Source organism: Trifolium pratense, linkage group LG7, assembly GCF_020283565.1.
Source record: "Trifolium pratense cultivar HEN17-A07 linkage group LG7, ARS_RC_1.1, whole genome shotgun sequence".
Lineage (NCBI taxonomy): Eukaryota > Viridiplantae > Streptophyta > Magnoliopsida > Fabales > Fabaceae > Trifolium > Trifolium pratense.
The window spans coordinates 10,893,685-10,905,274 of NC_060065.1; the positions used below are offsets into that span (position 1 = coordinate 10,893,685).

General features: G+C 32.6%; 2 protein-coding genes across 3 annotated transcripts; one reads left to right on the forward strand and one right to left on the reverse strand.

Annotated features, from left to right (window-relative positions):
- The first annotated feature begins 1,012 nt into the window (after positions 1-1,012).
- Positions 1,013-6,895, forward strand: LOC123896927 (serine hydroxymethyltransferase 7). Of its 2 annotated transcripts, none has more exons than XM_045947357.1 (5): positions 1,013-1,166; positions 1,357-2,406; positions 3,743-4,145; positions 5,764-5,856; positions 6,396-6,895. In XM_045947357.1, exons 2-5 carry the CDS (start codon positions 1,369-1,371, stop codon positions 6,617-6,619), a joined length of 1,758 nt encoding a protein of 585 aa, XP_045803313.1. In that variant the 5' UTR covers positions 1,013-1,166; positions 1,357-1,368; the 3' UTR covers positions 6,620-6,895. The 2 variants fall into 2 exon arrangements, with proteins under 2 accessions (XP_045803313.1, XP_045803314.1); XM_045947358.1 differs by having other exon boundaries at positions 1,020-1,166; positions 1,482-2,406.
- A 1,308-nt stretch (positions 6,896-8,203) lies between these two features.
- On the reverse strand, positions 8,204-9,894 carry LOC123896928. The gene is made up of 2 exons (XM_045947360.1): positions 9,216-9,894; positions 8,204-9,051 (listed from the first exon to the last, which is right to left on the reverse strand). The coding sequence occupies exons 1-2, from the start codon at positions 9,570-9,572 to the stop codon at positions 8,428-8,430; spliced, it is 981 nt and encodes a 326-aa protein (XP_045803316.1). The 5' UTR covers positions 9,573-9,894; the 3' UTR covers positions 8,204-8,427.
- Between the last annotated feature and the right edge of the window lie 1,696 nt (positions 9,895-11,590).

An 11,590-nucleotide genomic window follows, 5' to 3' on the forward strand; every position in this document is an offset into this window, starting at 1 on the left:
ATATTTTTTTGAACAAAAAAAAGGGATATATTAACACCAACAAAGTAATCTTCAATTTTTTTTAATACAAATGTTTAAAAAATATTTAAACATTCTTTTTTGAAGGAAAAAAGTATTTAAACATTATTCTCAACGATTCATGAATTTAAATATTTTTTTTGACTAAATCAGTATAAACTAATTTAATGACACACTTAATCACGATATTTGGACAAATGTGCATGAATAGATGGAAATTTCATCGGTTTAATTTTTTTTTTTGACTAAAATCACTTTAAACCATTTTTTTTGACTAAAATCACTTTAAACCCAGCAAAAGAAAGTGCAATTATTCGAAAAAAAGTGCAATTAATAAATATTTTCTTAACATGTGAGATTTGCGTCCACCTATTTATTTCCTTAATATGTGCATTTTTACTTTATAGCATTAAATTTTTTAGATTATTAAATATAAAATTTCTATATTAGAATACCTTAACATGATCAATTATTATTTTTTTTAGTAAAATATATTAGATGACATCCTTAATCTTGATACTTGGGTAAAAGTGCAATTAATAATTTTTTTTGACCAATAATAAATTCTTTTTTGACAAAATATTTCTTTTTTTTTTTTTGACTAAAAAATATTTCTTTTTTTTGACAGGACAATATTTTTTTTGACGGTAGGACAAAATATTTTTTCTTAACTTAATTAACATGTGAGATTTGTGTCCACTCTATCTAGACTAGAAGCCACCTTCTTACCATCTAATCCTAGTCAAACGAATGTCATTTACCCAACGGTTCAGATCACTTGTGAAACAGAATATTGGAAACATGCAAAGTATGCAACTTACAAAAATAAAAAATCCCTTGAAAAAAGGAAATAAAGTGGGACCATGACTAACGACTTAACACAAACACCCTAAAATGAACCTAGCCACAAATTCAATCCACATGCAACCCAATTTAAGTAACTTCTCTCCTCGTATCAACCAAAATAAATATTTTTTATTCAAAATTAAATATAAAAAAATTAAATAGTGTAGTAAATTTCCAAACAAAGAGTACCAAAAAAAAAAAAAAAACCAACGCTGAAATCTGAATTAATTCTCTCTTCTGCTAAGTGCTAACAATTCAATTCACATTCATACGCTACCTTATTCTCCCTCAATTCCATTCAGGTTCATTCTCAAACCCTTTTTTCCTTTTTCACATTTATGCATCATCATCAACAATTTTCTTTTTATTCCCATTCCATCCATTGTTTTTATTACTATTGTTGGTGTTGTTGTTGCTGTTTTTGAAACTACCCATAACCTAAATTCAGTTAAAAATACGATTTTTTTTTTTTGAAATTGGGATTATTTTTAGGGTTGTTGATTTATGGATTCTCAAGCGGGTTTATCTCTAGGGTTGAATGCTTCCATGCAATCATCTACTGGTTCTTCAACTGCTTCACATAGTGATAATTCTCTTTCTTTGAATTTGAATTATAGATCAAATTCAAAATCAACTGCTTCACATTCACATGGTCTTGCATGGTGTTTAATTCCTGAAAAACAACCAGAGAATAATGTTGTTGTTGTTGTTAAGAAACGTGAACATGAGGAAGATGAAGATGGGGTTGTTGACGGTGAAGGAGAAGGTGAAACTACTATTAATTTTATGGGTAGGACTGTTTGTGTGAAGAGGAAGATAGAGGAGTGTCAACAAAGTTTTCCGGTGAAGCGTGTTGCCGTGGATTCGAAGTTGTCTGTGAGTTGGGGGAATCAGCCATTGAGTGTTGCTGATCCTGAAATTCATAGAATTATGGAGAAGGAGAAGTTGAGACAGTTTAAAGGGATTGAATTAATTGCTTCTGAGAATTTTGTGTGCAGGGCTGTGATGGAAGCACTTGGTAGTCATTTGACTAACAAGTATTCCGAGGGGATGCCGGGTGCTAAATACTATACTGGTAATCAGTACATTGATCAGCTTGAGTTTCTTTGTTGTGAACGTGCGTTGAATGCTTTTGGTCTTGATTCAAATAATTGGGGTGTTAATGTTCAACCTTATTCATGTACTTCTGCTAATTTTGCTGTTTATACTGGTCTTTTGAATCCTGGTGATAGGATTATGGGTTTGGATTCGGCTTCTGGTGGACATCCGAGTCATGGTTATTATACTCCTGGTGGGAAGAAGGTTTCTGCTGCTTCTATTTTCTTTGAGACTTTGTCTTATAAGGTGAATCCTTTGACTGGTTACATTGATTATGATAAGCTTGAGGAGAAAGTGGTGGATTATAGACCTAAGATACTTATCTGTGGTGGTAGTTCTTATCCTAGAGAATGGGATTATGTGAGGTTTAGGAAGATTGCTGATAAATGTGGAGCTATTCTGATGTGTGACATGGCTCATATTGGTGGTCTTGTTGCGGCTAAGGTACTTTTACTTTTCTCTTTTTTCATGCAACTAAATTACGTGTTTTGCTTTTTGTGTGATCAATGCTGCGTAGTTGATATTATTTGAATTTGAAGGATAGAGTTAGATATATGGTAAGATGTAGTTACTTTGCTTTACATTTGGATGTCCAACAATTAAAGCTGCATGTACTATATATCAACATGTTTGGATTTGTTCCTGTCTTATTATGTGTTTGATGAAAGTAAAATTAGTTTGAATGAATTTGACATTAGATAAAGCAGTATATGCTAGCAATATCTCTGTAGACAAGAATATAGATTCCTTAGTTCTAGCAGGTCGGAAGGATGGAAAGCAAAATCACCTGACCTTTTTTTGCTCTTTTCTATCATCCCCCGAGTGTTTTATTATTTCGAGTTTGATGAAATTGCTGTTTTAAAATCAATTCTATATGAAATTGGGTAGTTGTTTCTTTAATTTTCCATCAACCACCTTCATGAAGCAAACTAATGGAAGTGTTGTCTACTATTTACATGTTTGGTTGAAGTTAACTTGCTTAGGTGGTTCCAGATATATGCACAATTTAAGCTCGTATATGTTAGTCTGGTTTTCCTCATATATAATATTTTTTGAAAGGAAATGTTAGTTATCCATTACTCCCTCCGTCCCTAATCTTTGGTCCTTTTAGACCTGAGCACACATTAAGAAATAATAAATTTAGATATGGCAAGTCATTTTTACTCGTAATTCATTAAGAAAAAGGAAAATTCATTTAATATTTTAATGCATACTTTTGGTTTTTGTAAGGGTATATATGATAAAGGAAATTGCTAGTTATCGCGACTGACAACTTCCCAAAAACTTCACGAAAGCATTGCTACTAAATTTCTTTCCTAAATAACATCGATGATCTCCCGTGTTTTCTGGCGAAGAAGTAATTTAATTGGCCAATTATTTTTCTTGATCAGTTCAGTATAAATTCCCCTGGGACAAATAACATTGCTCAATGATAAAGCATCATTAATTGTATCTTGGTATGTTAAAAGAACCAAAATTTTGGGACAAAAATAAAGAGCTAATGGACCAAAGATTAGCGACTGAGGGAGTATAAGTTAGTGAGAGTAGGATTCAAACCTTGCCCACCTATAACTCTCAACTCTGATATACCACACACCCAACCACTAAGCCATGCCTATAACCTCTGGTTGTTAGTTGACACTATTTCACGTGTATGATCTTAAATTGCTTGTGTGCCAATTTTGTTCTTCATTTTTCTATTAGACTCTTTTTAAAAGGTTTTCTTTTCCCATAGCATGTCTTAATGTGATTTCAAGTATATTGACAGTTGTTTTTACAGGAAGTTGCTAGTCCATTTGAATACTGTGATATTGTTACCTCAACAACCCACAAAAGTCTTAGAGGTCCAAGAGGAGGTATCATCTTTTACAGAAAAGGGCCAAAACCAAGAAGGCAAGGCTTTGTTCTTAATCACGGAGACGATAGCACTTATGATTTTGAGGAGAAGATAAACTTTGCTTTGTATCCATCATTGCAAGGAGGTCCCCACAATAATCACATTGCTGCTCTTGCTATAGCTTTGAAACAGGTTTCAACTCCAGAGTATAAAGCATACATGCAGCAGGTGAAGAGAAATGCACAGGCATTAGCAATTGCATTGTTGAGACGAAAATGCAGATTGGTAACTGATGGGACTGACAATCATCTTTTGCTCTGGGACATAACTGCACTTGGCTTAATTGGTATGTTTGTCGATTTGCCTCTTTTTCTTTCTCTTCCATATATAAAATTATAATTAAATTCGAAGTGAATGTGCAGTTTCCTACTAAATAGTAATGACTTATTATTTGGTGAACTGTGGTGGGAAATGATGCAATTACAACAGTGTTGTGATTTTTCCCTAATATATTAAAACTATATGCTCATTGTACTTCAACTTGTTATGTAATTTCAATTTCAAATTATTATTTTTTTATATAAAATATTAGAAGACGTAAGTCAAACATTTGTAGTTTAATTACTTTTTGTCATTTTTCAGTTAAGTAAATCCTAACAATTCTATTCAGTATTTGATTAAATCTATACTAACATGTAATAAACTATGCATTAGCATACAACAATAATTGATCTTTATCCCACTTGGTTGTTATAATAATTGATGTAAAGAAAGGGGAAAATAATTATCCGGAAAGCTTTTTCTAAGTTGGCTTGTTTTCATTTTGCTACCTTGAAGTTTAAAACTTATCACTCTTCTCCCCTTGAGAAATATTTGCCAACACATACGAGATTTAACTTGATGCACACCATTATGCCATCCAAAGACTTGCAAATTTTGAATAAAATTGTTGCGTAAAATTTTTGTTTATTTTACACTACTCAGAAAGCATGTATGATTTTACTAGATCAAGAGCTTTGATGTTCAGGCCACCCTCTTATATTCTTGACGAGTAAAAGACTCTTTCAGCAGGAGTTCTGTATGGGTGTCCTGGTAACTCTAGGTTTCCTATGATAGTCCCTCTGGGGTCTCTGACCGTGTCCGTTACGTCTCATCTTGATTTGGCTAACTTGTATGTAGCTAGCCATGTTTGCTTCACATTAGAGAGCCCTTTTTCTAAGGCTAAAAACTCATCAGTCAGCTTGGCCCCTTTCTTTCCTATTCAGCTTTGCCGCCTATTAAGAGAATAGGTCTCATTCTAGCGGTTCACCTTTACTCATCTATTCAAACTGCCACACATGACCTAATAGGGATGATTTCCGCGCCCCTATCTAAATAAGAAGCAGAACACGCCATCATCTACAGGCTACAGCCCTTTCCTCTGCCCGGGACTTCCACGGAATGAAAATGGGCGGCATTGTTGTATACTAGACATTGGTTGTGTCATGCATCCCAAGTAAATCTATGACCTTCAAGTTGAGTTTACTAGATAAATCCTGGTTAGATTTTGCCTAAAATTATAATGGGAAGTTTTATTTTTCAAATTCTAAGTTTTTTTTTTATGCAATCTCTCCAAAAAAAAAAAATTCTATAGAAGTATGGTTTACAAGATTGGAGTAATCCATTAAAGAGATAAGTGGGTGGCAAGGTGCAAGGAAAGAATAGAAAAGTAGAAATAGATATGATGTGTCAGCCTCCTTTGTTTTGAATATTGAATAGTTAAGATTCTTTTTTTTTTTTTTGAATCAAATAGTTAAGATTCTAATATATATATATATATATATATATTTTTGTTAAAATTTTAAATTCTAGTATGCATTCGTATTTCTGTCTGTTACTAATGATTTCCTATATTCCTTTTGCCTTATAAATTCTAAAAGCTGACTTGAGCATGCTCTCTCTATCATCTTATCATGTTTATACAGACAGAAACTATGAGAAGGTCTGCGAGGCGTGTCACATCACTCTCAATAAGTGTGCCATTTATGGTTCTATTTCTTCTGGAGGAGTGAGAATCGGTGAGTACCTGTCATCTAGTTCACCTGAAGTCAAAATATTGCTATAGTTCCAGTTTATGTTAATTTTTCGGTCAATTATGTTTGCAAGTGCAGTAAATATCTGTATTTAGCACACTCTTTAGTTTGCCATTGACTTGTACATGCTTAGTTTGTGACTGTTTCGGAGGAACAAGTCTTTGATCCAAATTCTAAAAGTAATAAATTCTATTGAAGATCCATTGACCACATATTTAACAATTGGCACTAAACCCATTTTCTCGTAATTGATGTAAAAAAAATAAAAAATCCTTGCAGTCTACCCAATTCTTGTGACACACCTCTCAACTTGTTAACACAAAATGTCTTTGGACTATGGCACATTAACACAGAATAGGTCTAACACTTGATAGTCAAATGGAGCTAATCAAGTTTATATTCCAACCGCTTGATATATTCATGGACTTCAAACAATTGTAACGTCTAAGAAAATTACTATTGGGTCTTCTGAATGCCCTTATGTTTTATTTTTACTCAAAAACCTTTATTTTATTGGTATTCAGGCACTCCAGCAATGACATCAAGGGGCTGTGTAGAGGACGATTTTGAGGCAATAGCTGATTTTCTTTTTAGGGCAGCTCAGATTACCAGCATTATACAGAGGGAACATGGTAAATCATGCAAAGATTTTCTCAAGGGTCTTCAGAATAATAAAGATATTTTTGATCTCAGAAATCGTGTCGAGACATTTGGTTCCCAATTCGAAATGCCAGGATTCACTTATTGATTTTTCATAGTGTAAAGCAGGCAGGCACCTTTCACCCCCATTCATATCCCACCATTATTTTTCCTTGTTTTCTCATCAGATCAGATTTGATTTTTCCCATTACTTTTATATTTATCAAATTAGATATTGTAATTAAGTATGCAGACCATACACCAAACTCTGCAATTTTCTAGTTATTACTTAGCTATTGTACAAATTATGCAAGGTTGGTGAGCTTTACTTCAGTCACAACTTTGTGGCTACCCTTTTGTTTATGATGAAGAAACATCAGCAAAATTACATGACCAAAGTTATTCTATGCTTGTTTCTGTTTAGTGCTCATGTTGATTGTTAATCTGTGCTAGTTTCTGTTTATGGATCCTAATGCTTGAGGTTAATTCCACCAACATCATATCATATCTGACCAATGTTTTTACTTTATAGTACTTTCTTGTGGTTAAGCAGTCTTTGTTTGTAAATTTACCTGTGCTTTTAATGCTGCTGGTAACAGCTGTTGAACAAGCAGCAGCAGCAGCAGCAGCAGCAGAAGACATTTTCTTACCTACGGCATGATACATTATAATGATTATATTACAATTTCTTTTTTGTCTGCATGTTTGCACTTTCACCATTATTTTATTGTTTGATTTTAAAGCATTTACTTATATTGAACCCTTATAAGGAGGCAAGGCATGAATTTGCGGCAAGGGACAAAAAGCATGAGATACGGTTAGAATTAAGAAAGTGACCTCTGAATTTTTGTGAAATATTTAAAACATCCCAAAAACTCAAAAAGTGGAAGTTGAAGAATTTTGAAACCGAACAAAATTCTGAATGTGAGAGAGAGAGACTTGTCAGTGAGGCAAGGGGAGAATGTGGTGAGAGGAAGTTTTGATGATCATTTTATTGCTTTCATTTCAAATTGAACCTAATCAGACAAAAGCTTTGCCAAGAGCAAAAGAAGCTGCCTTTGGAGTTAAAGCTGTTGAGGAATCTCAGAATGGCACAGTTGAAAAGCATCACTTTCACCCCTATGACACTGTTCTGTCATCAGTGTTTGCCTTCTTATGTCTAAGATCATTGGCCTCTTTTTAACTTTATTTTTTTCCTACCACTTTTTTTGGTTATTACTTACTACCTTTTGCTTTTGTCCTTTTCTTCACCAGCTGTAGTAATTAGTTAGAGGAGGGAGGAGGAATGGAAGTTTCCCAATGGATTAATTTTAACTCTAGTGCAATAACATAAAATTAAATTAATCTAAGTTTTCAAACCCACAACTACATTAAATTAAAGAAAATGGCTAAATAGTATTTCCGGATGACTAGTTAAGAAAATAAAAAGAAAAAAAAATTGTATTGAAAAGTATTTTTTCACACTTAAAAAATTGACTACACAAATTAGCAAGAACTTTAGATTAAGCTTGAAACCTTTCTCTAATATATGATGCGCTTGTCAAACCATAATTTTGTTAAAATTCTCACAATGTAGCTTTATATCATTGTCAATTTTACCATCTAAACGTACACTTAAAAGTTAAAAGAGACTTCAAAAAGAAAAATGACTTGGAATTTTAAGTTTTTCAACTACTAGGGTAAGTGGGAAAAACAAAACAAAAACCACAAGAGATAAATAATTATAATTAATAAAAGAAAAAAAAAGGGTTAAGAAAAGGTACAACAACCCATCAACTGTTACTCTCTAATCTCTACTATTTTTTTTTTCTTCATCTTTCCTTTGCAGGAAACTATTAGTTCTTCTTCAACAATAGTTCAATTTCTTCCACCATTACTAATTAATTAACTTGAATTATTATTATTTTTCTTCTTGATTCACCTATGACTGCAAAAATCCAAAAGCTTCTTTCTTCCTTCAACAATCTCATCGAAAAAATCATCAAGTTGAGCAACAATATTATCAGCACCAGATCTAAGAACACCAAATGAACCTCTCAAATTCTCAACTCTATCTCTAATACCAACTTCATTTTCCCATTCCATAATTGAACCTCTTCTCTCTAATTCACTCCTAAGATCTTCTATAACAACCTTTGATCTTCTAAATTCATGCAACAACATCCCTGCTCCACCATTCATTCTTCCCATCTCCGCCACCACTCTCTGCTGTAATCTTGCTGTTGAGATCATAAAAGATGATCCAAGAAACAAACAACCTTCATATTCATAATCCTCGTATCCTCCAAAAACTAAATCCGATGATGTTTCTGGCCAACAATAAACTAATCCATATAACAGAATCATTAATAACAACGAACTCACGTTTCTCATTGCATATAAAACACCTCTGAAACCATTGAAACCGTTTAGCTTTGATTCAATTGAAACTCTTTCATCAAAACGTATTGAAAGTGGTTGAATTCTTGTTTCCATTAAAGCACGATTCTCTTCTTCTAATCCAACAGCTTCTCTTCTACATCCTGATATTGCTCTTATAATCTGCAGCAACATCAAAAATCACATAAAAAAGTGTTCTTTATTTGTTTCATGCAAAATTATGAATATAAAAAGCCCATATAAAAATTTCAAAAAAGATTGAATTTTTTCATGTGGGTTTGTAAAAAGATTGAATTTTTTCAACTGGGTATGAATCAAATTGAAACCTGGCGAGAGATTTGTGGAGTGATGTGAATATGAGAATCAAGAGTTGAAGTGATGTTTGAAGAAGCAGAGTAATAATTTTCAATTCCTGAAATGCCAGACTTAAGAACATGACAAGCTTCCCAAAGTTTAGAACTTTCATCCATGTATTCATCAAGCCATTTATCACCAACTGGTAGATGAAGTTTTTGAACCAAAAGGGTTAATTGGGTATGTAAAGATCGAAGTAAAGAAAGTGTTCTTTGAAGAAATTGAATTGACATGAAATTGTTTGTTAAGAAAACTCTTTCTAGATCATCAATTCCTCTTGTTAGAAAAGAGTAGAATCCATTCACTGAGTTTGTTGATGAAGGATCCATTTTTAAGTTTTGTGGAAATTAAGAAAAAAAATGGAAAAGAAAAAAGATTTAGAAAAGTGTATTGGAGGAGTGATGAAGGGGTGGAAGAAGGGAGAGATGGTTGTGAAGAGGGAGGAGATATTTAAATTGAGAGAGAGAGAGAGAGAGAGTGGAAGAAGCATAAGGGAAAAATAAAAAAAATAAAGGAGAATTTTGAGGGAAAAAATAAAAAGAAAGAAGAAAAGTGAAAGGAATTGGAAGAATGGAATATCTTAGAAGCTCAGGTTTCTAAGGTTGAAAAGGATTGTTGGGGGCAATGATGGGTGTTTCCTATAGAGGGGAAAGGATGATTGGTAATATGCCATTTTCATTGTTTAATGGACATTAAAAGAAGATAGGTAAAAAAATAAAATTTAAAGGGGTTTGGAAAATATTAAGAAAAAAAAATCGATTACGGTTGACACAAATGCGTTCGTATCTGTTGTGAGATGATTGAATTATCGTTCGTATCTGTTGTGACTTAGGTTTAAGTTCAAAATTTTGCAAAAATAAAGAATTGGATGAGTGGAGGGATGAACTATGAAGAAACAATGGACAAGTCAATGACACAAAGAACAAAAATATTCTAACCTCCTTTGAATTTTTCATTTTCCTATATTTTTTTTGGTGTGTCAACCTTCAAACAATGATTTCCCCAAATTTATTATTCCATTTATTTGTATTATTTGCATTTGCATTATATTGGGGTGAATTAAGGGAAAGAAACCGAAGAAGAGGGCGCAAGTTAGTGAGATTTTGATATTTTTATTGATATTAAATCATCATATAAATTATTTAATTTAAGTAAGGTTGAGATTTTCCTAGGTCATGCAAAGTTTGACTGAGTTGTTTTGTTTCTACAACAAGAGTTTGATACACATCACACTTTTGTTTTGAGTGCTCTTTGGCTTATTCTTTCCTCAATTTCTTCCCTCGAGCTCCTGAAATTTGCTAGCTAATTTTCAAACTCTATTATATTGAAATTTGAATTTTTGTTTTCCTAGATATATATTGTCCAATTAATTGATTATTTTTTTTCTCAAAAAGGAGAAAAATGGAATGATGATGTTACTTGTTCTTATGTGTTTTCGTAATCTTCTCCCATATATAAATCAGTCTTTTGAGGCCATATATGCTCTTTTTACCACTTTTATTAATAAGTATAATCAACTTTGTTTTGGGACCAAGAACTGAAAAAAAGATGATGCTTCCACATACCACTCTTTATTCCCCTTGTATTGCATATAATATTTATTTTAATTTCAAACACTAACTTCTAAGTAGTATAATCCAAATCCAAAGTATGATTTAAATTGCATATATTGTTCATTGTCCTAGCCATTAACAAAATTAAATAATAATGTTTATTCATGCCATTGATTGAGTAGGCCTTACTACCCATCAAGCGACAGATATATTGGTAGGAAAAAAATTTAAAAATATTTTTGAGCTGCATAGCTTCATGATTGTCCAGTATTGCAAATGGGTCCCATAATATTATGTGTATAATACCAATTGGTTTTTAATTGATTTGATTGAATTTACTATTTAGTCACTAATTGAGTTGAAGGCCACAAAATGTTTATTTAGTCACTAGTACTTTTTATATTTTCATATATAAATAAATATATACTATGCTCCATCCAATTACTAGTAGTAGTATTTTTATGGATGAGTTATTTAATTTTATAAAGTTTCTTGGTTGGAGGTGAAGGGAATGGGGGACCATTACTACTAAGCAAGAAATCAAAATTATGCATTGGGTTATGTAACATGGAGTATTTAATTTGGTTGAGACGAGTGAGTGCTCGTGGGTTTTTGGAGAATGTGACATCTTAGAAGTATGTTGGTCTTCAAAGATTTCATTTGGAAAAGTAAATATTGAATTGGTCATAGGTAAAGAAGAGAGAAGATTGCACGATAACTCAACATTATATGGGGTACCCTACCCCTCACAACACAACACAACAACAAAGGAAGCTTACATAAAAGATGATGTC

What these genes read in the sequence shown, in the direction of transcription:
- LOC123896927 (XM_045947357.1), top strand. Translation starts at nt 1,369, where the DNA reads ATGGATTCTCAAGCGGGTTTATCTCTAGGGTTGAATGCTTCCATGCAA. An exon ending in GTGGTCTTGTTGCGGCTAAG is followed by an intron (nt 2,407 to 3,742) that starts GTACTTTTACTT and finishes TTGTTTTTACAG; the next exon opens with GAAGTTGCTAGTCCATTTGA. An exon ending in TTCTGGAGGAGTGAGAATCG is followed by an intron (nt 5,857 to 6,395) that starts GTGAGTACCTGT and finishes ATTGGTATTCAG; the next exon opens with GCACTCCAGCAATGACATCA.
- LOC123896928 (XM_045947360.1), bottom strand. Translation starts at nt 9,572, where the DNA reads ATGGATCCTTCATCAACAAACTCAGTGAATGGATTCTACTCTTTTCTA. An exon ending in CTCCACAAATCTCTCGCCAG is followed by an intron (nt 9,052 to 9,215) that starts GTTTCAATTTGA and finishes ATGTTGCTGCAG; the next exon opens with ATTATAAGAGCAATATCAGG.